Source organism: Dasypus novemcinctus, chromosome 9 (assembly GCF_030445035.2).
Source record: "Dasypus novemcinctus isolate mDasNov1 chromosome 9, mDasNov1.1.hap2, whole genome shotgun sequence".
NCBI classification, from domain to species: domain Eukaryota; kingdom Metazoa; phylum Chordata; class Mammalia; order Cingulata; family Dasypodidae; genus Dasypus; species Dasypus novemcinctus.
The window spans coordinates 108846993-108868204 of NC_080681.1; the positions used below are offsets into that span (position 1 = coordinate 108846993).

A 21212-nucleotide genomic window follows, 5' to 3' on the forward strand; every position below is an offset into this window, starting at 1 on the left:
GCTAGGGCTTGAGCCTCCCATCAAATATGGGCGTCGTTTGGTCAAGGAGTTAGTAGAGAAACTCAGATTTAACAATCATTTATTAAGTATCATTGTGATTTCGATTCATCCTCAAAATTGTTCCCCGCAGTACTGTACTAGTCAGATGGGGAAAAGAGGCTCAGAGGGATGAATACGTTCCCCCCAAGATCAATTTAGCGAAACAGTGGCCAAGTCAGGATTACACATTCAGATCAAGAGGCTTCCAGCAACTTCATACGGGTCATCCCAGGTTCTGTTCTTTCTGCGTCTTCTGAGTGATAAAAACGAACTAAGCCCCTACTGCCCCAGACCCTGAAGCCGGTCGGCGCGGTGGATTCTGGGACTTGCAGTATCCTGGGAAGAGTTTAGACTCTGTGGGCCAATGAGAAGGGCAGAGACCCTGGTCGCCTGGGAAACGGTGTGACAACAAGATGGCGGCGCTGCGGGACGGCTTGGTGGCCCTGCATGGTGAGTCCCGGTCCAAGGCCTTTCTGCCTCCGGAGTCCCCCACGCAGGCTGGGGCTCTTACCACGGGAGCCCCTCGAGCTCCGCGGGCCGGCTCCCCCAGCAGGCCCCCCTCCGACGCGCCGACCTGGACTTCGCGTGGAGGCGGGAGGAGGCGACGCGGCTCCCGAGGCGGCGTTAGGTGGTCGTAGGCGGCGTGTCGAGAGCGCGTGTAGCTGAGGATGTAGGGAGTGACGGTGTGCAGGCGGCCCGGTCCTGTCGCCTCCGGTGTGTGCCGGGTGCTGAGAGGCGAGAGGGTCCGCCGAGGGTGATGAATAGGTCGAGTAGGTGTGACGAAGGATGTCTGTCAAGCACAGTCCTGAGTTCAGTCTCAAAGCTGTAGAGGCCTAGGACACAGACGGGGGCTTTGGGAGGAGCCAGCCCTGCCTTTAGGAACCCGCGGCCCGAGGCCTTATAAACCCGGAAGCCCTCAAAGTGAAGAGGGTGACAGATGTGGCTCTGTCCTCAGGGTTCCCCAGTCTGAGGGGGGAGGAGGGGACACAGCTGATGGGGAGACAGTCTTTGCCTTTAGGGGACTACCGTAATCCCTGGGAAGATTAATCTGGAGGCAGTGTGTGAGACTGGCCTGGAGTGAGACAGATTGGAAGCAGGGAAATCAGTTGGGCTGTTGTGACAGTCCCACAGAAGGGCGGTGTGAGCCCTCACTGGGATGGCTGACAGTGCGGGAGGCAGGAGCTGTGTTTGTGAGACAGGGTTGAGTTTAAACTACACAACTGAGTGCTTGATGGGATTGAGAAGTTTGGTGGTTGGATAATGGGGTCCCATTAAGAAGGATAAAATGGGAGGAACTCAAAGGGGTTGGATTGGATTTGGAGACCAGTTTTCCTCCCTCGCTTCCTCTGTATTGAGATATAACTCACATACTGTATACTTCCCCCACTAAAGTGTATGAGTCAGTGGATTTTAGTATATTAACAGAGTTGTGCAACCATCACCACAATCAGTTGTAATACATTTTCATTGCCCCTAAAAAAATTATGTATCCATTAGCATTTACCCCCCTTTTAATTGTCCATCAATCCTCACCTCCCAAAGCCCTTGGTGCATTTGTCTATTCTGGACATTTCATCCAAATGGAACCATATAACATGTAACTTTTTGCATCTGGCTTCTTCCACTTAGCATCATGTTTCTAATGTTCATTATGTTGTAGCATGTAGCAGTATTCCATTCCTTTTTATGGTTGGATAATATTCCAGTGTAGACATATTCCACATTTTATTTGTCCATTCATCAGTTGATGGACATTTGAGCTGTTGCCATAAATATTCATAAACACTTTTTTTATGGAAATAAGTTTTCATGGAGTTGCTAGGTTATATGGCAACTCTGTGTTTGACCTTTTGAGGAACTGCCAGACTTTTCCAAAGTGGCTGCACTATTTTATATTCCCACCAGTGGTATATGAAGGTTCCCATTTTCCCACATCCTCATCAACACCTGTTAATTTCTGTCTTTTTTTCTCTTTGAGGGGTCATTATGGGGATGAGAATTTGAGAAGGGAGAAATGAACAGATTTGGTGGGAGTCAAGCCAGGGCAGTTTTAGCCACTCAAGCTGCAATGCCCAGTGCCCGTGACTCTTTAAAGACATTCAGAAATGTTTGAAACCTGAAAAATGGAGACTCTTCAAAGAACAAAAGAGAAAACAAAAATCAAAATTAATAAATAATTATAATACTACAAAATGCAACTTCATTTCTACTGAACTGCAACCCAACCAGATAGTCATATATAAAATACGAAAAAGTTTAAAGTACAAAATGAAATAAAAAATGAATCTATAGGAAAATTATAAATTTCCTTATAAATTATAAAAAAGTATAAATTACAAAATTCCCTTCCTTTTTTTACTATTAAAATTATATTTATGGGGAAGTGGATGTGGCTCAATCAGCTGGGCACCTACCTACCTCATGGGAGGTCCTGGGTTCCAGTCCCAGTGCCTCCTAAAAGAAGACACACAGACACCGCCTCCCACTGCAGTGAGCTCAACGCCACCTCCTGCCTCAACGAGTTGATACCACAAGTCAGCAGATACCACAGCCCGCAGAGAGCGGATGTGGCTCAGGCTGTTGGGCACTCCCCTCTCATGTGGGAGGTCCCGGTGCCTCCTGGAGAAGGCAAACAGCGAGCAGACAGATGAGAGAACCTAGGTGGGGGGGATAAATAAATAATCTTTTTAGAAAATTATATTTATGTGTTATATGGGTACATTTAAAAATGTTTGAGGGAAGTGGACATGGCTTAACTGATAGATCATCCTCCTACCATATGGGAGGGCCCAGGGTTCGATACCCAGGGTCGTCTCACCCGTGTGGTGAGCTTGCCCATGCACGGCCCACGCACAAGGAGTGTGCCCTGCAAGGAGAGCTGTCCTGCATGAAAAAAAGTGCAGCCTGCCCAGGAGTGGCACTGTACACATGGAAAGCTGACACAGAAGATGAAGTAACAAAAAAGAGATGCAATTTCCCGGTGCCACCGAGGGTGCAAGAGGGCACAGAAAAACACACAGCGAATGGACACAGAGAACAGACAACCGGGGGGAGGAGGGGAGAATGGGGAGGAAGGGGAGAGAAATAAATAAAATAAATCTTAAAAAAAAAAAGTTTGATATGCTATGGGTTAGGGTTTCCCCGGAGTAGTGAAGGTGTTTTGTTGTTGTTGTTGTTTTTTAAGATACTAGATTAGGGTCTTTAACACAGGAAAATATGTCTGGGTATGTGTATGTGTTTGGGGAATGGAACACTGAAACCAGGGACTCGGTGTTGTTGAATCATACCTCCCAAGGAAGAGTCCTTCCTCAGTCCTCACATGTGCATCCATTTACGCCTTTATCCAGCAAATATTTCTGATGCCTTCTCTGGGCCAGGCCCTGTACTAGGCATGAGAATTCAAGGGCAAACAAGTGCTCTCCTTGCCCTCAGAGAGTCTGGCAGTGGCAGTCCAGGTTGAGCAGTGGTCTGAAAGGGGTGGACAGAGGGCCTGTGGGAGCCCAGGGAATCAGGGCAAGTTTCCTACAGGTGGTGCTGTATGGGTTGAAAGCTGAAGGAAGAGGAATGACTGTTGATACACATGGCAACTTGCATGGATCTCAGGGACATTATGCTGAGTGAAAAAGCCAATGTCAAAAGTTCACATAGGGAAGCGGACTTGGTCCAATGGATAGGGTGTCCACCTACCACATGGGAGGTCCGTGGTTCAAACCCCGGACCTCCTTGACCTGTGTGGAGCTGGCCCATGCACAGTGCTGATGCGCGCAAGGAGTGCCGTGCCACGCAGGGGTGTCCCCCGTGTAGGGGAGCCCCACACGCAAGGAGTGCGCCCTGTAAGGAGAGCCACCCAGCATGAAAGAAAGTGCAGCCTGCCCAGGAATGGCCCTGCACACAGGGAGAGCTGATGCAGCAAGATGACACAACACAAAGAAACACAGATTCCCGGTGCCACTGATAAGGATAGAAGCTGTCACAGAAGAACACACAGTGAATGAACACAGAGAGCGGACAACTGAGGGGGGAGAGGGAAGAGAGAAAAAAAAAAGTTCACATACTCTCCTTCATTTGTAAACTTACTACAAAGCTACAGTAATTGAGTCCATATGGTACGGGCATAAGAATAGATGTATAGATCAATGGAATAGAATTGAGGGTCTGGAAAGAAACCATTACATTTGTTCTCAATTGATTTTGACAAGTGTGCCAAGACAATTCGGTGGGGGAAAGAATAGTCTTTTCAACAGGTGGTGCTGGGACAACTAAATAGCCACTTGCAAAAGGACAAAGTTGGAGTCCTTCCTCATATCACACCCCAAAATTAACTCAAAATAGATCATAGACTTAAATGTAGGAGCTAAAACTGTAAAACTCTTAGAAGAAAATATAGGAGTATATTTTCATGATCTTGGACTAGGCAAATCTTAGGTATGACACTAAAAGCACAAGTGAAAAGAGGGAAAAAAACAAACAAATTAGACTTCATCAAAATTTAAAACTCTTGTGTCCCTGTTTGGGCACCAAAAGAAAAAAGAAAAGAGAAGAAAAAACTCTTGTGCTTCAAAGGACATTTTGAAGAAAGTGAAAAGACAACCCACAGATTTGGAGAAAATTTTTGCAAAGCATATTTCTCATAAGGGACTTACAAGAAAATATATAAAAAATATATAAAAAACTCTTACAACTCAATAATAAAAGAGCCAATAACTGGAAAGCAGATTTGGCCCAACGGCTAGGGTGTCCACCTACCACATGGGAGGTCCAAGGTTCAAACCCAGGGCTTCCTGAACCATGTGGTGAGCTGACCCACGCGCAGTGCTGATGCGTGCAAGGAGTGCCGAGCCACACAGGGGTGTCCCCCACATAGGGGAGCATCATGTGCAAGGAGTGCGCCCCATAAGGAGAGCGGCCCGGTGTGAAAAATGTGCAGCCTGCCCTGGAATGGCGCCGCACACACGGAGAGCTGACGCAGCAAGATGACACAAGACACAGATTCTGGGTGCCACTGACACAAGCGGACACAGAAGAACACACAGCAGATGGACACAGAGAGAACAGACAACTGGGGAAGGGGAGAGAAATAAATAAATAAAATAAAATAAAAAAGAGCCAATAACCCAGTATAAAAATGGGCAAAGGAGCTGAGTAGACTCTTCTCCAAAGACATTCAAATGACCATTAAGGACATTAGAAGATGCTCAGCATCATTAGCCATCAGGGAAATGCAAATCAAAACCACAAGATACCACTTCACACCCATTCGGATGGCTGTAATAAAAAAGATAGGTGATAATAATAAGTGTTGGCAAGAATATGGAGAAATGAAAACATGCATATATTGCTGGTGGAAATGTAAAATGATACAGCTGCACTGGAACACAATCTGGCAGTTCCTCGAAAGTTAAACAGAGCTACCTTATGACCCAGCAATTCTACTCCTAAGAGAAATGAAAACTTATTTCCACACAAAAACTTGTATATGAGTGCTTATAGCATCATCATCATCATCATCATCATCATCATTATTAGGAGGTACCAGAGATTGAAGTCAGGACCTTGTACATGGGAAGCAGGCTCTCATCCGCTTGAGCTACATCCACTCTCCAGCAACATTATTCTTAGCCAAAAAGAAACAGTCCAAATTCCCATCAAGTTATGGTATATCCTTACAGTGGACTATTATTCAGCCATGAAAAGGAACAAAGTTCTGACATATGCTACAACATGATGAACCTTGAAATCATTATGTAAAGTGAAAGTCACAAAAGACCTCATATTGTATGATTTCATTAGACAAAATGTCCAAAATAGGCAAATCTATAGAGACAAAAAGAAGATTACTGGTTATTTAGGGCTGCGAGTGGGGGGTGGGGCTTGAGGGACAGTGATGGGTGGGTGACTGCTAATGGGTACAAGGTTTCTTTTTGGAGTGATGAAACTATTCTAAAATTGATTTTGATGATAGTTGGACAACTCTGAATATACAAAAAAACATTGAATTGTATCCTTTAGAAGAGTAAATTCTATTGTATGTGAATTACATCTCAAAAAAGTTTTTAAAAAGTTCACATAGTGTATGATTCCATTTATATAATCTTGAAATGATTAAATTATGAGCTAGAAAACAGATTACTGGTCACCAGTGTTTAGAGATGGTAGAGATGGTAGAGATGATGACTATAGGGTGGGAGAGCACATTTCAATTTCCCATTAATTGAATTTGGCAATATATTAGGATTTGTTGTTGAAGTTTTGAACCACAGAGAGGTTCAACTATGGCAGGGGAGAAACTCTGATGTGGGGTGTAATTGATGAGGGGCACATGGGTTAGGGGTAGTTCTCCAGGGCGTGTATATAGGGAACATAAATATGTTAGGATATATGTTGGGTATTTTTATAGTAGTTACAGTTACAAATGTCAGCTGAGGGAGTGCTGAGTTCCCATCCAGGGGAGCTCTATCACATTCCCCAATGGAACAACAATAATCCCCCAAATACAATGGCAAAGACCAACAAGGAAGGATGGTCCAATAATGAGCCCTTGATACTGATGACTATGCTTAGGAGCCTGTGTGCCTGAAATAGGCCTAGAGCTGCAGAGTGCCTAAGAGTTACTTCCTGAGAGACTCCATATTGCTCAAATGTGGCCACTCTCTAAGCCAAACTCAGTATGTAAATGCATTACCTTCCTCCCAATGTGGGACATGACTCCTGGGGATGGGCCTCCCTGGCGCCAAGGGATTACTACCAATCACTAACTGGAGAAGCAACTAGAAAGATACTTGAATAAAAGGGTCAACTCAGACCAGCAGAATATCTCAGCCTACATGGTGGATCAAATGTTAAACCTTGATCTTTGACCTTGAATAAAAGGGGGAAATGGCAAAGACAAATGAGTTGATATGGCTAAGAGTCTTCCAAAAAGAGTCAGGAGGTCATCAGAGGGGTTGCCCTTATGCACACCTCAGCAGGACCCCAGAAAAAGCCAAAGTAGATACAACCCCAGGTACTGGTTCTTCTGAAGGCTACAGCAACCCACAGGGTACATAGTCATGGCAGATGGATTTGGAGCACTGTGCCATGTCAGAGGGTCCTACTTTGGAATTTGTGCTCCTGAGTGTGATGGAGCTGGACTCAGATGTGACTTTTCTACATATGCCTCTTCTGTCACTTTTACTGAACCTGTGGTTGGCATTAGGGATGGTCCATACTCAGGAGACTTGAATCTTTGGACTGCCCATGCCAGCTGGGCCCTGAGGCTCAGCAGAGTGGCAACTCCTACTCTCTGGTACGTTGGTCTTGCCCAGGTCAGCTAACAGGGAGGTGAAGATGGTCAACCACCACACCAGGGAATCAAGAGTGCCTATAACTGTAAGCAGAGGAATTGCATCCATCATCCATGTGGAATCTAAGCCCCCTCTTGATCTAGAGGTGGAGAGGACATAACCATCCCAGGGTCCACAGAATGGAGGAATAAAATATGGACTAGAGTGGACTTACTGATATTCTACTATAAAACTGTTGTGACGAGTAATAGAAGAAATTTTAGAATCGAGGTGGAGAAAGTGGCCACAGTAGTTGCTGAGGGCAGGAAGAGGGTAGAAGAGATATGATGTGGGGGCATTTTTGGGATTTTGAGTTGTCCTTAATGATATTGCAGGGTCAGATGCTGAACTTTATATATCCTGCCATGACCCACTGAATGTACTAGGGGAGAGTGTGATCTACAGGGTAAACTATTATCTGTGTAGTGCTGCAGTGCCCCAAAATATGTTCACCGAGTGTGGTGAGTGTGCCACAATGATGAGGGAGGTTGTTGGTGTGGGAGGAGTGGGGTGGGGGGATGGAAGGCATACAGGAACCTCTTATATTTTTTCACGTAACATTTTTTTTGTGAAGTATATATCTTTAAAAAAATACAATTTACAAAAACAATGTGATGGGGGTGGGGAGTGGGTTATATGGGAACCTCTTATGTTTTTTGTTTTTTTATGTTTTTTTACTGTAACATTCTTTGTGGTCTATTAACTTTAATTAAAAAAAGATACTATAAAAATTAAAATAAATTAAAAAATAAAATAAAATATACATTCTACAAGAAAAAAAGTGGGGGAGTGCAAGGGAGTGCTTGGTGATTACAGGAATCTACACATTGGTAAAATGGCATAGAGCTAGACACACAAATTATATCAAAGTCAGTTTCCTGATTTTGATATAATACTGTATGTAAAATGCAACCATTGGGGGAAATTGGATGAATGGTACGCAGGACCTCCCTGTACAATTTTTCCAATTTTTAGTGGATTTATATTTATTTTAAAATAAAAAACTAAAACAGTGGTATAGCCATACAATGGACTATTATTTAGTCATAAAAAGGAATAAAGTTCTGATACATGCTACAACATGGATGAATCTTGTGGACATCATGTTGAGTGAAATAAGCCAGACACAAAAGGACAAATATTAGATGAACTTCACTTATAGGAAGTAGCTGGACTGTGTAAATTCACAAAGACAGAAAGTAGATTACAAATTACCTGGTGTAGGGGTTGGGGAGGGAATGGGAAGTTAAGTGCTTGATTGGTACAGAGTTTCTGTTTCGGGTGATGGGAAAGTTTTGGGTAGGAGTGGGCAGCGCATTCCAAAAGAGAGGTTCCAGGCAGGGGGAACTAGTTCATTTGAGGCACTGCTGACAGTTCACTGTGACTCTAGTATAGATAGGGGATGTGGGCTGGAGACACCGGCCGCGACCAGATGTCACGGAGGACCTAATGACCTGTTTTTTGTTTTTTGTTTTTAATGGTTCCCAAGTTATTTTTTATTTTATTTTTTTTATTTATTTCTCTCCCCCCTCAACCCCCCCCTCGTTGTCTGCTCTCTATGTTCATTTTTGCTGCGTGTTCTTCTTTTTCCACTTCTTTTGTTGTCAGCGGCACAGGAATCTGTGTTTCTTTTTGTTGTGTCATCTTGTTGTGTCAGCTCTCCGTGTGTGCAGCACCATTCCTGGGCAGGCTGCACTTTCTTTTGCACTGGACGGCTCTCCTTACTGGGCACACTCCTTGCATGTGGGGCTCCCCTATGCGGAGACAACCCTGCGTGGCAGGGCACTCCTTGCACTCATCAGCACTGCGCATGGGCCAGCTCTACACGGGCTAATGACCTGTTAAGGAATTCAGTTGTTTTTCTGTGGGTAGAGGGAAGTCAGCTTTGTGGGTTTTTTTGGGTTTGGTTTTATTTTGTTTTAATTCCCCCACTCCCTGAGGTGGCTCCCTTGTCTGTCTGCTCACTGTGTGTGCTGGTTACGGTGTTTGCTGGTTGCGGCATCTGCTTGTCTCCTTTAGGAGGCACCGGGAACCAAACCCGGGTCCTTGGAGGAGGGCGCCCAACTGCTTGAGCCACATCCTCTCTCAGGTTTGTGAAGAATGGGAAGAAAAACATGAGGGGCTGTCACACTTGGCCACACAAACCATGAGGATGCCCAGGCAAGTCAGGGCAGGGAGCTGGGCATGCACCCCAAACTCAAGAACGATGTCGAGGGAGGCGCTTCCAGGCAGGACAGGGTCCTTGCTGGGCAGCTTCAGTGGCAGGGGGAAGCCACTGCCTCACAATTCCAAAGCAGGGCCTCCTTGGCTTTGAAAAAGACTTGGTGCAGGCCTGAGTGGAGGCTCTTTGGCTTTGGAATTCCTAGATGTTAGCCATACAAGCTTGCTAGTCACTGAGTAGAGTAGTGGCCTTTAATTACATCTAGAAGGAAGAGGGAAGGAAGGGAAACGAACATTTATGGGTGCCCCTCTGTGCCAGTAACAATAAAACCCCAACACTGACAACACCAATTTTTAAGTGTTTTGTTTGAGCTTGGAACTGTGCTAGGTGCTTTACATGTTTTATCTCTTCGAATCACTTCAATAACCCTATGTGGTTGGAATTTTTTAAATTCTCCACTGCCAACGACTACAACTCTTTAATTCTTTATTAGTATACAGATTATTCTAGTAGACTTGGATTAGTACAAGAATAAATAAAATAACTGCAACTAATTCAAACAAAGCAAATGAAAATGTGATTAAAGAGTCCTGATCAAACGTACTTTATAACTTTCATTTGAAAATCTGTAAAAACTTACATATATACCTCATAGCACTAGGAATGTATAATATCACTTATTAGAAAAATAAGTGAATGAGTCACAGCCATAGAAATTATTTTTAAAAATTATTAGTATATGGGAAGCGGACTTGGCCCAGTGGTTAGGGCGTCTGTCTACCACATGGGAGGTGAGGTTCAAACCCCAGGCCTCCTTGACCCATGTAGAGCTGGCCCATGTGCAGTGCTGATGCGCGCAAGGAGTGCCGTGCCACGCAGGGGTGTCCCGTGTAGGGGAGCCCCATGTGCAAGGAGTGCGCCCTGTAAGGAGACCGCCCAGCGTGAAAGAAAGTGCAGCCTGCCCAGGAATGGCTCTGCACACACGGAGAGCTGACACAACAAGATGATGCAACAAAAAGAAACAGATTCCCGAGCTGCTGAGAACAACAGAAGGGGACAAAGAAGAATATGCAGCAAATAGACACAGAGAACAGACAACTGGGGGGGGGGGGGCGGCGGAAGGGGAGAGAAATAAAAATAAATAAATCTTAAAAAAAAATTATTAGTATGTATTTTTCCTTTATAGGCAAACATTTATAACATATACTTGTTTTCTATCTCATAGAAGACTAAGGAGAAAACTAACTTTTACTGTATTTACCCCAAACATAGCACTGACTGTGCCACAGGTAACCTGGTCCAAAATATTCAATTCTATAGGTAGACCATGGTATTGAATATATAATTACATTAACAGTTTTAAAAAAGTCACATATTTCCGCATATGTATGTTAAATACACAAATATCAGTTCTATAAATAACAAAAAGGTATCAGCAAAAATGGTTAGGTTATAACAGTCCCCAATTTTCTAGTGGTTCAAGTGTTTCCAGTATAAGTTGTTTGACCAGTTAGTTTGGTTACAATTTTTTTTAAAGGAATTTTATCAAGATATATTCACATACCATACAAGTCACCCAAAGTGTCCAACAGCATAATCAGTGTTGTGCATTCATCACCACAAAAAATTTTTGAACAATTTCATTACTCTAAAAAGAAAAACTGCACACCCCTTAGCAGTCACCTCTCAAGCCCTCTATCCTTCCCCAGCCCTACATAACCATTAATCTAATTCCATCTTTATAAATTGATTTATATTTACCTTTTATATAAATGGAATCATATACAATGTAGTACTTAGTGTCTGATTTCTTTCACTTAACATATAACGTTGGTTTTTTTTGCCTGATATTAATATCTTATAACATTAACATTTATTCGGTTTCAAAGAAAAACAGTCAAATATGCAATATTACTCATATTTATATTTCACATGAGGTTTCACTATACTGTACAGTCCCATGCTACATTTTTAGCTTTCCTTCTAGTAATATATATGACCTTGGACTTTCCCTTTCAACCATTGTCATACCCATATAATAGCACTGCTAGTTACAAACACTATGATGTGCTGTCACCATTTCTATTTATTTCCAAAGATTAACACACAACCTTTTTATCAATTCCGCACAAGTTAACCCTCAGTTTTCCATTCTCTAACCTCATTCTATTTTCTGCTGACCCATATTCTAGTTATTAACTCTGTGAGATTACACAATATACTTAGTTCATAATAGCACATTCATTCAGTATTTGTCCTTTTGTGTCTGATTTGCTTCATTTAACACAATGTCCTCCAGGTTCATCCATGTTGTCATATGCTTCACGACTTCATTTCATTTCTTCTTTTTTTTCCCAATGGCTTTACAATTTTATGTGGCTTTGAATTACAACTTAGTCTGGCTTACATAGTAAGGAATTTTCATTCTTACCTTTTGGAGAGTTTTTATCAAGAAAGGATGCTGGATTTTGTCAAATGCCTTTTCTGCATTGATCGATGATCATGTGGTTTTTTCCTTCAATTTATTAATGTGGTGTTTACATTAGTTGATTTTTTATGCCTACCAGGAATAAATCCCACTTGGTCATTGCATATAATTCTTTTGATATGTTGTTGGATTCTTTTTGCAGGTATTTTGTTGAGAATTTTTCCATCTATGTTCATTAGAGAAATTGGTCTGTAATTTTCTTCTAGTATCTTTATCTGATTTTTGTGTTAGAGTAATTTTGGCTTCATATAATGTATTGGGTAATTTTCCCTCCTCTTCAGTATTTTGGAAGAGTTTAAACAGGACTGGTGTTAATTCTTCTCAAAATGCTTGGTAGAATTCACCTGTGAAACTTCTTTCTTGGGAGACTTTTATGACTGTTTCAGTCTCTTTAGATGTGATTGGTTTGTTGAGTTCTTGTATTTCTTATTGAGTCAATGTGGGTTGTTTGTGCGTTTCTAGGAATTTGTCCATTTCACCTAAGTTGTCTAGTTTGTTGGCATACAGTTTCTCATAATATCCTCTTAGGTGTCTTTATTTTTCTGTGGCATCAGTTGTAACTCCCCCCCCCCTTTCATTTCTGATTTTATTTATTTGCATCTTCTCTCCTTTTTTCTTTGTTAGTCTACCTAATGATTTGTCAATTTTATTGATCTCAAAAAACTAGCTTTTGGTTTTGTCGATTTTCTCTATTGTTCTTTTGTTCTCAATTTCATTTATTTCTGCTCTAATCTTTATTATTTCTTCCCTTCTGCTTGCCTTGGGAGTGGTTTGCTGTTCTTTTTCTAGTTTCTCCAGTTGGTCAGTTAGATCTTGATTTTAGCTCTTTCATCCTTTTAAATACGGGCACTTAGGGCTATAAATTTCTGTATCCTATAAGTTTTGATAAGTTGTTCTCATTTTTATTTATCTCAATGTATTTACTAATTTCACTTACAATTTCTTCTTTGATCCACTGATTCTTTTTTTTTTTTAAGATTGATTTTTTATTTATTTCTCTCCCCTTCCCCGTCCCCACCCCCCCAGTTGTCTGCTCTCTGTGTCCATTCGTTGTGTGTTCTTCTGTATCTGCTGGTATTCTTATCAGCGGCATTGGGAATCTGTGTCTCTTTTTGTTGCATCATCTTGCTGTGTCAGCTCTCCGTGTGTGTGGCACTATTCCTGGGCAGGCTGAACTTTTTTCACGCCGGGCGGCTCTCCTTACCAGGCACACTCCTTGTGCGTGGGGCTCCTCTACGTGAGGGACACCCCTGCGTGGCACGGCACTCCTTGTGTCCTTGTGCCATCAGCACTGTGCATGGGCCAGCTCATCACATGGGTCAGGAGACCCTGGGTTTGAACCTTGGACCTCCCGTGTGGTAGGCGGACACCCTATCCTTTGGTCCAAATCCGCTTCTCCCACTGATTCTTTAGGAGTGTGTTCTTTAGCCTCCACACATTTTGCAAAATGTCCCCTTTCCCATCTATTATTGATTCCCAGCTTCATTCCATTATATCTGAGAAGGTGCTTTGTATAATTTCAATATTTTTTTTAAATTTCTTAATACCTGCCTTGTGATCTAACATGTTCTATCCTGGAGAAAGATCCATGAGGACTTGAACAAAATATATATCATGCTGATTTGGGTTGCAACATTCTGTATATGTCTCTTAGGTCTAGCTCATTTATCATATTGTTCAAGTTCTCTGTTTCCTTGTTGAGCTTCTATCTAGTTGTTCTATCTAATGATGTGAGTGGTGTGTTGAAGTCTCCATCGAATTTTGTAGAGATGTCTATTTCTCCCTTCAGTTTTGCCAGAGTTTGCCTCATGTATTTTGGGACACCCTGGTTAGGTGCATAGATATTTATGACTGTCATATCTTCCAGGTGGATTGTCCCTTTTATTAATATATAATGACCTTCTGTATCTCCTATAACTTTTTTACTTTTAAAGTCTATTTTGGGGGAAGCAGATGGGGTTCAAGTGATTGGGCTCCCATCTACCATATAGGAAGTCCCGGGTTTGATTACTGGGGTCTCCTGGTGAAGGTGAGCTGGCCCATGTAGCAGCAAGCTGGCTTGCATGGAGAGCCGGACTGCACGGAGAGCTGCCCCATGCAGAGAGCTGATGCAACAAGATGATGCAACAAAAAAGAGACACAGAGGAAAGACACCAAAAGACAGAACAAACCAGGGAGCTGAGGTGGCTGAAGTGATTGAGTGCCTCTCTCCCACGTCAGAAGTTCCCAGGATCGGTTCCCAGTGCCTCCTAAAAAGAAGATGAGAAGAGAAGACAAGCAGACACAGAAGAACACACAGTGAATGGACACAAAGCAGACAGCAAGTGCAAGCGGGGGTGAGGGGGATGGGGGAGAGGGTAAATAAAATAAAATAAATAAAGTCTGTTTTGGGAGCAGATGTGGCTCAAGCTTCCCACATGGGAGGTCCCAGGTACAGTTCCTGGTGCCTCCTGAAAACAAACGAAAAAGCAGCAAGCAAACAAATGAAAAAACCAACTTGGCAGCCATTGTGGTTCAGTGGTTGAGTGCCAGCTTTCTGTATACAAGGTCCTGGGTTTAGTCCCCAGCCCAGTACCTCAAATAAATAAATAAATAAATAAAATAAAGTCTGTTTTGTGTGATATCAATATAGCTACTCCTGTTCTTTTTTGGTTACTGTTTGTGTGAAGTAGCTTTTTCCAACCTTTCACTTACAGCCAATTTGTATCCCTGGGTCTAAGGTATATCTCTTGTAGGCAGCATATGGATGGCTTGTGTGTTTTTTTTAATCCATTCTTTCGGTCTGTATCTTTTGTTTGGGGAGTTTAATCCATTCACATTCAATGATGTTATTGTAAATGCATTATTTACTTCCACCATTTTATTCTTTGGCTTTCATATGTCATATCTTATTTTCTCTTATTTTCATCTGTCTTTTTACTCTTTTGTTTATCCTTTCTGTTCTTCTGCACTCTCTCCTGCAAGTCTCTCTCTCCTGTCTTTTTCTTTCAGGCCTTTTTTCTTTTAAGATTTATTTCATATTTCATATTTCATTTATTTCTCCCCCCTCCCTTGTTTGCACTTGCTATCTGCTCCCTGTGTCTGTTGTGTGCTTGTCTTTTTTTTTTTTTTTTTTTTAAGGAGGCACTAGGAACCAAACCTGAGACTGCCCATGTGGGAGGGAGGCACCCATAGCTTGACCTACCTCCGCTCCTGCTTGCTGTGTCTCTCATTGTGTTTCCTCTTTGTGTTTCTTCATTGTGTCATTTCATTGCATCAGCTCACCATGTTATCTTGTTGTATCAGCTCACTTTGCCAGCCCCTTGCATCAACTTACTGTCTCACTTGTCTACTTTAGGAGGCATGGGAACTGAACCCAGGACCACCCGTGTGGTAGGCCAGTGTCCAACTGCTTGAGCCACATGTGCTTCCCTGAACTTAGATTCTGTTTATTTGTGAATATTTAAACTCACCTTTGTATCTGAAGGACAATTTTGCCAGATAAAGAATTCTCAGCTGGCAATTTTTCTCTTTCAGTATTTTAATTATATCATACCACTGTCTTCTCCCCTCCATGGTTTCGGATAAGAAATCCGCACTAAGTCTTACTGGGCCTCCCTTGTATATGATGGTTTGTTTCTCTCCTGCTGCTCTCAGAATTTTCTTTTCATCTTTGACATTCTGTGTAAAATGTTTCTTGGAATAGGTCTATTCAGATTTAACCTGATTGGGGTTTGCTGTGCTTCTTGGACATGTAAATTCGTTTCTTTTCATGAGAGTTGGAGAATTTTCAATCATTATTTCCTTAAATACTCTTTCTGCCCCTCTACCCTTCTCTTCTCCTTCTGGAACTCCCATGACACATATGGTGTTGCACTTCGTGTAATCATTCAGCTCCCTGAACTGCTGCTTAGTTTCTTTTCTCTCTTCAATTTCAGCTGTTCTGTCTTCTGCTTCACTTATTCTTTCTTTTGTCATTTTGAGTCTGCTGTTGTATGCCTCTAGTGTGGTATTTATTTATTTATTTATTTTTGAGGTACCAGGGCCAGGGATTGAACTCAGGACCTCATATGTGGGAAGCCAGTGCTCAACCACTGAGCTACACCAGCTTTCCTGAGTTGGTTTTTTCAGTCGTTTGGGTTTGTTTGTTTGTTTATTTATTTTTAGGAGGTACCAGGGATCGAACCCTGGACCTCGTACATGGGAAGCAGTTGCTCCACTGAGCTACATCCACTCCCCTCTAATGTGTGTGTGTGTGTTTTTAAGGTTTATTTTACTTATTTATCTCTCCCCACCCCCTTGTTGTTTGTACTTGCTGTGTCTGTTCGTCTTCTTTGTTTCTTTAGGAAGCACTGGGAACCATACCCAGGACCTCCCACTGTGGGAGAGAGGAGCCTTATTGCTTAGGCTAACTCCATTCCCTGCTTTAATGTGTCTCTCATTGTGTCTTTCCTCTTGTGTCTCTTGTTGCATCATTTTGGTGTGTCAGCTCCCCATGCCTTGCCAGTGGCACCAGCTCACAGTCCTGCTTGTCTCTTTAGGAGGCAGTGGGAACCTCTCCTCCCTGCTTTGTTGTGTCTTTCATTATGTTTTTCTTCTTTTGTCTCTTGTGGAGTCACCTTGTTGTGTCAACTTGCCTTACCTGCCCATCACACCAGTTTTCTTTCTTCTTTAGGAGGCATCAGGAACCTAATCACAGACCTCCCATGTGGTAGGTGGGAGCCCAATCACTTAAGCCACATTCGCTTCCCTCTAATATGTTTTTTATCTCACCTATTATTTCTGTCATTCCTATGAGTTCTGTTATTTTTCTACTCAGGTATTCAAATTCTTCTTTTTGTTCCTCTAGTGTCTTCTTGATGTCCTTTAGCTCTTTAGCCATATTGTCTTTCAGTTCATTGACTTGATTTTGGAGATGTGTGTGAACCTCATTGATTGTCTCAAATCCTGTGTCTCATCTGGGGCTTTGATACATTCCTTTGCTTGGGCCATTTCTTCCATTTACTTAGAATGGCTTGTAATTTTTTGCTCATGTCTAGGCATCTGATTATGATAATAAGTTTATTCTGGTGCTCAATTTCTCTCTCTTGTGTAGAGATTTGGTGACAGGAGGCTCTGTATTACTGCTTTTCTTTGATTCTTGGTTCAACCTGTTCTGTGTCTTTGGGCTTATACCTATTAGTTGCTCAGATCTGGGCCATGGGCCCAGTGAGGGGCCTCAGACCCACTGCCAAGGGCCTTGGGGCAGGAGGCTATAAAAGCCAGAAAAAACCGCTCTTACTTATTTAGTTTTAATTTCTTCACATGCACTTTCTTGGTCCACCTGCAGATGACACTCTTTGGCACCCCTCTCAGTTCAAAACCTTGAGGGAGTGTGTTCACTGCAATACTGACCCCAACAGTGACAGGGGATCCTGCCTGGGGGCTATTCAGAGCCTCACAATTCAGACTTTCTCAGAGGCTGTATTCCAACCTTTGCCAGTGGCCCCTTTCCTTTTCTTCAGGAAATAATTCCACTCCCTCCTGCATCCTCAGCAACCAGTACCGGTCAACAGAGAAGGAGATTGAGAAGGTCAGATCTCTTTAGTCCCCTGCTGGCTCCCAGGGCAAACAACAGCACGGCCCAAACTGGCCTGGAAAGCCTCATGGGACACAGCAGTCCACATTCGTTGGCCAAAAGCTGAATCAGCCTTAGGCTGTATCCCTCTCTCTCCTGGTCCCTAGGGAAGTGGACCCCTGTGGCCCTTTTTTCCGTAGCCTCCAGCCAGAGGCCAGAGAATTCAAAGCTGTCTGCTTGGAGGGTGGAGGAAAGGGTGCCAGCAGCTGCAGCTTCTACTCACAGTCTTTTTGTTGAGATTCTTTTCCTGTGCCCCTCTCTCTTCTGGGTGGTGTCCAGCCTTCCCCTGGTATCCTAAAACCTAGAACATTTTTTCTCCAGGCCTTTTCTGCCTGTCCTCTAGCTATTTTTCTGGGAAAGAAGCGAGTCCTGTGTCTCTCTAATCCTCCATCTTCCTGGAAGCCTCTTAGAACCTTGAGTATCCCCATTTACATGGAAGGAAACTGAAGTATGGGTTCCGCTAGAGGGTGGCCTGGCTCTTTCCTTCAGTACCATGTGGACAGCATCTTGATGATATCCTGCCTTTGGGTCACTCCCTTCTAGTGCTGTGAGGTATTGGATGTGGCCCCTGGGTTCTGGGAGGAACGGGCAGAGAGACCTGGGATTTGTGCCCAGGTTCTGAGTTTGGGGGAGTCCCAGCCCTCTGGCTAATCTCTGCACCCCACTCCTTCCCCTTTCCAAAGATCTCCAGGCCAAAGTCTTCTGGGGTCCAGCAGCAGGCGGGCTTCAGGCAGGGGGATCCGAGGTGTGGCTGAGGCAGAGCCTCGGGCAAGCACTGCTCCCTCCTGGGAAAAAGTGGTCAGGGCAGAGGAACCTGCAGCCCTGCCCTGGGTCTCGGTGGGTCCCCTGCATCCTCAAAAACCAACTTCTTTTTTTCTTCCCAGGGAATTCCTGACGGAGAAGGATGAGCTCACCCTTGGCCTCCCTTAGGAAGGCCCGGAGAGTGCCCCTGCCATCGGAGACTGTGATTCCAGGGTGAGGCGCTGCGCCTCGGGGGTCTTCATGCCATCTCCCGACTCCTCCCTGACACTCCTGTGCAGAGAGGAGACTGACTCCGTGTGTCTTGGAGGATACAGAGAAAAGTTACTTTTCCTGGCTGCCTTATCTTTCTCTCTCCTTTTTTTAAAAGATTTATTTATTTATTTCTCTCCCCTTGCTGCCCGCCCCCCCTCAGTTGTCTGCTCTGTGTCCATTCGCTGCGTGTTCTTCTGTGACGGCTTCTATTCTTATCAGTGGCACCGGGAATCTGTGTTTCTTTTTGTTGCGTCATCTTGTGTCAGCTCTCCATGTGTGCAGCACCATTCTTGGGCAGGCTGCACTTTCTTTCGCGCTGGGCAGCTCTCCTTACAGGGCGCACTCCTTGCACGTGGGGCTCCCCTATGCGGGGACACCCCTGCTTGGCAGGGTACTCCTTGCACGCATCAGCACTGCACATGGGCCAGCTCCACACGGGTCAAAGAGACCCGGGGTTTGAGCCGCGGACCTCCCATGTAGTAGGCGGACACCCTATCCACTGGGCCAAGTCCGCTTCCCTTATCTTTCTCTTTATACCTCCTGGGAAGCTCTGCTTTGTGTCTAACCATGAACTAGGCTGTGCCTTCTAGTAAGATGTAGCCCTGTGGAAGTGGCTTGCCTTCCATCTGCTCATTCATTGTTCATTTATTAATTCCACAAACATCAGTATTCTGGCCAGGCCCTGGCTGGGCTCTCAGAGCATTTTTTGGCTCTCTTTACCTTTTTACTCACTGCTTTGAGCCATTCTGAGACCAAGGAGATCCAGAGAGGTTAAATGACAGGCCTGAGGTCCCACAGCATTCTGGGGGCTGAGGTAGGGATGGGCCCATGGGCTTAGGAAACCCAGTCCTCCTACCTGACACTGTGCTCTCCAGCTCCCTCCACACTTTTCTGTTTGGGAGGAGTTGACTACCCAAAAGCCTGCTGCTTGGCTTGCCCCAGTGCTGGGGATGGGATTATGGGGAAAATGTGCTCAGGAGGCAAAGGCCCAGCCTCTGGGGGCCTGGTGCCCAGAGCCTTTGCCCTGGTGATGGCCCAGCCCCTGTTCTGCAGAGCAGCACGCTAGGTGGCCCTAACTTGCATTTTTTCCTTCTCCTTCTTGCCGGGGTTTAGGAGACATGGGATAAGAATCTACGGCGATGGTAAGTGTGGGCTCCGCCTTGATGGCCTCCTCTCCTCCCATCTCCCTGGGCCTCCTGCAGGCCACGGCAGTGCCTGACTGCAGGGTTGCCTGCAGCTCCCCATCCCCTCTCCGTGAGGACCAGGCTTCCCTCCCACCAGCTCTGAGGTTAGGAGGCCCGACCTCCTTAGCAGAGGCTGACCTTTGAGCCCCTCGACCTGCTGGGGGGTTGGCTGGTGGGTACCCAGAATCCATGTGGGACTGAGAGTTACCCAGGCCAGAGGTCCGGAGCTCAGCCCTCCTTCCGCCACAGCCGCCTCCAGCCCAGGCGGCCTTTCCTCCCTGAAGCTCCACCCTCACCCTGCTGCCCTGCCTCCTGTGGGCTCAGGCCTTCAGACCCCGATCCCATGCCTGTCCCCGGGGGTGCTGGCCTCGGGCCCTTGGTTCCCCCAGGAGCCAGTCTGGGAAGAATCCAAGAAGAGGCCCATTCTGGTCAGATCCTTGCTCCCCGACCTCCCAAGTTTTCTATCCTATTACCCTGGTGGGGTCAGGACACAGGTTGCTTCACCTTGGCCAGGGCCCAGGGCCTGAGTTTCCTCTGGGCCTTGGCCCCAGAGCAGTGATCTGGACATCCCTGTCCGCAGAAGATGAGGTGGATATGCTGAATGACGGACATGACTCTGAAGAAAGGATCTCTGTCCCTTCCTGCTATGGAGGCATAGGTGCCCCTGTGAGTAGGCAAGGTGAGACCAGAGGCCTGAGGTGTCTGGGTCCCTGGCAGCAGAAGGGGGCCCTAGAGGAGGTGGTAGGGCCAGAGTGGGGTGGCACCTCCTCTACTCTCGTCTGTGGGTCTGGGGCAGCTGCTCCTGCTCTGGCTGACTAAGGCCATGTGCCTGCACCCCCAGACCTGTACAGGGCCTGGTGTGGCATAAAGCCGGGCAGGCCTCTCCCTCAGCTCAGGAGGTGAAACCACAGACCAGGCTATGGTGAAGCCTCTGGAGTGGACCTGGCTGGGGCTGCCATCAAGTGTGCCATTAGCAAGCCTGGGATTCAGGGTCAGGGAGGGATGAAGTCCCTGAGGGCGGAGCCCGGCCTCTGGTCACCTTCTTCCACTTCTGTAGGGCTCTGGGCAAGGCCCACGGTTCCCTGGTTAGCCCAGCAAGCCTGGCCCACACCGTCCCCAGAGGACTATCTTGAGGCCACGGAGGTACCCAAGGTGGGATGGGGCTAATCCGGCAGCTTTCCAGAGCAGGGAGGATTTAGCAGGCCTGGGAAGACGGGGAGGCGTGGGCAGGACAATGAGCTGCGCAGGGTGCTGGGTAGGCTCAGAGTCTGAGCCGGGAGTCTGGAGAAGCTGGGGACACGGTTAGAATTTTCCACCTGCTGCGATTATCTTAGATAAGCAACTTCCTGTCTCTCTGTCTCCATTTCCTCCTCTGTGAAGTGGGTTGGGAACACCTAGCTCAGCACAT

The 21212-nt window shown here is 45.2% G+C and overlaps 1 protein-coding gene across 5 annotated transcripts in view; it reads left to right on the forward strand.

Annotated features, from left to right (window-relative positions):
• The first annotated feature begins 431 nt into the window (after window positions 1–431).
• Window positions 432–21212, forward strand: part of UBXN11 (UBX domain protein 11) — a 41183-nt gene continuing 20402 nt past the window's right edge. For 2 of the 5 annotated variants that reach the window (XM_058304064.2, XM_058304065.2), the window contains exons 1-4: window positions 432–489; window positions 18491–18581; window positions 19734–19762; window positions 20385–20483. In XM_058304064.2, coding sequence (XP_058160047.1) covers window positions 18511–18581; window positions 19734–19762; window positions 20385–20483 — 199 coding nt within the window. In that variant the 5' untranslated portion in view covers window positions 432–489; window positions 18491–18510. Of the gene's footprint in view, window positions 490–18490; window positions 18582–19733; window positions 19763–20355; window positions 20484–21212 lie in introns of those variants that run through there. The other 3 variants (XM_058304066.2, XM_058304068.2, XM_058304067.2) reach the window with 2 other exon arrangements.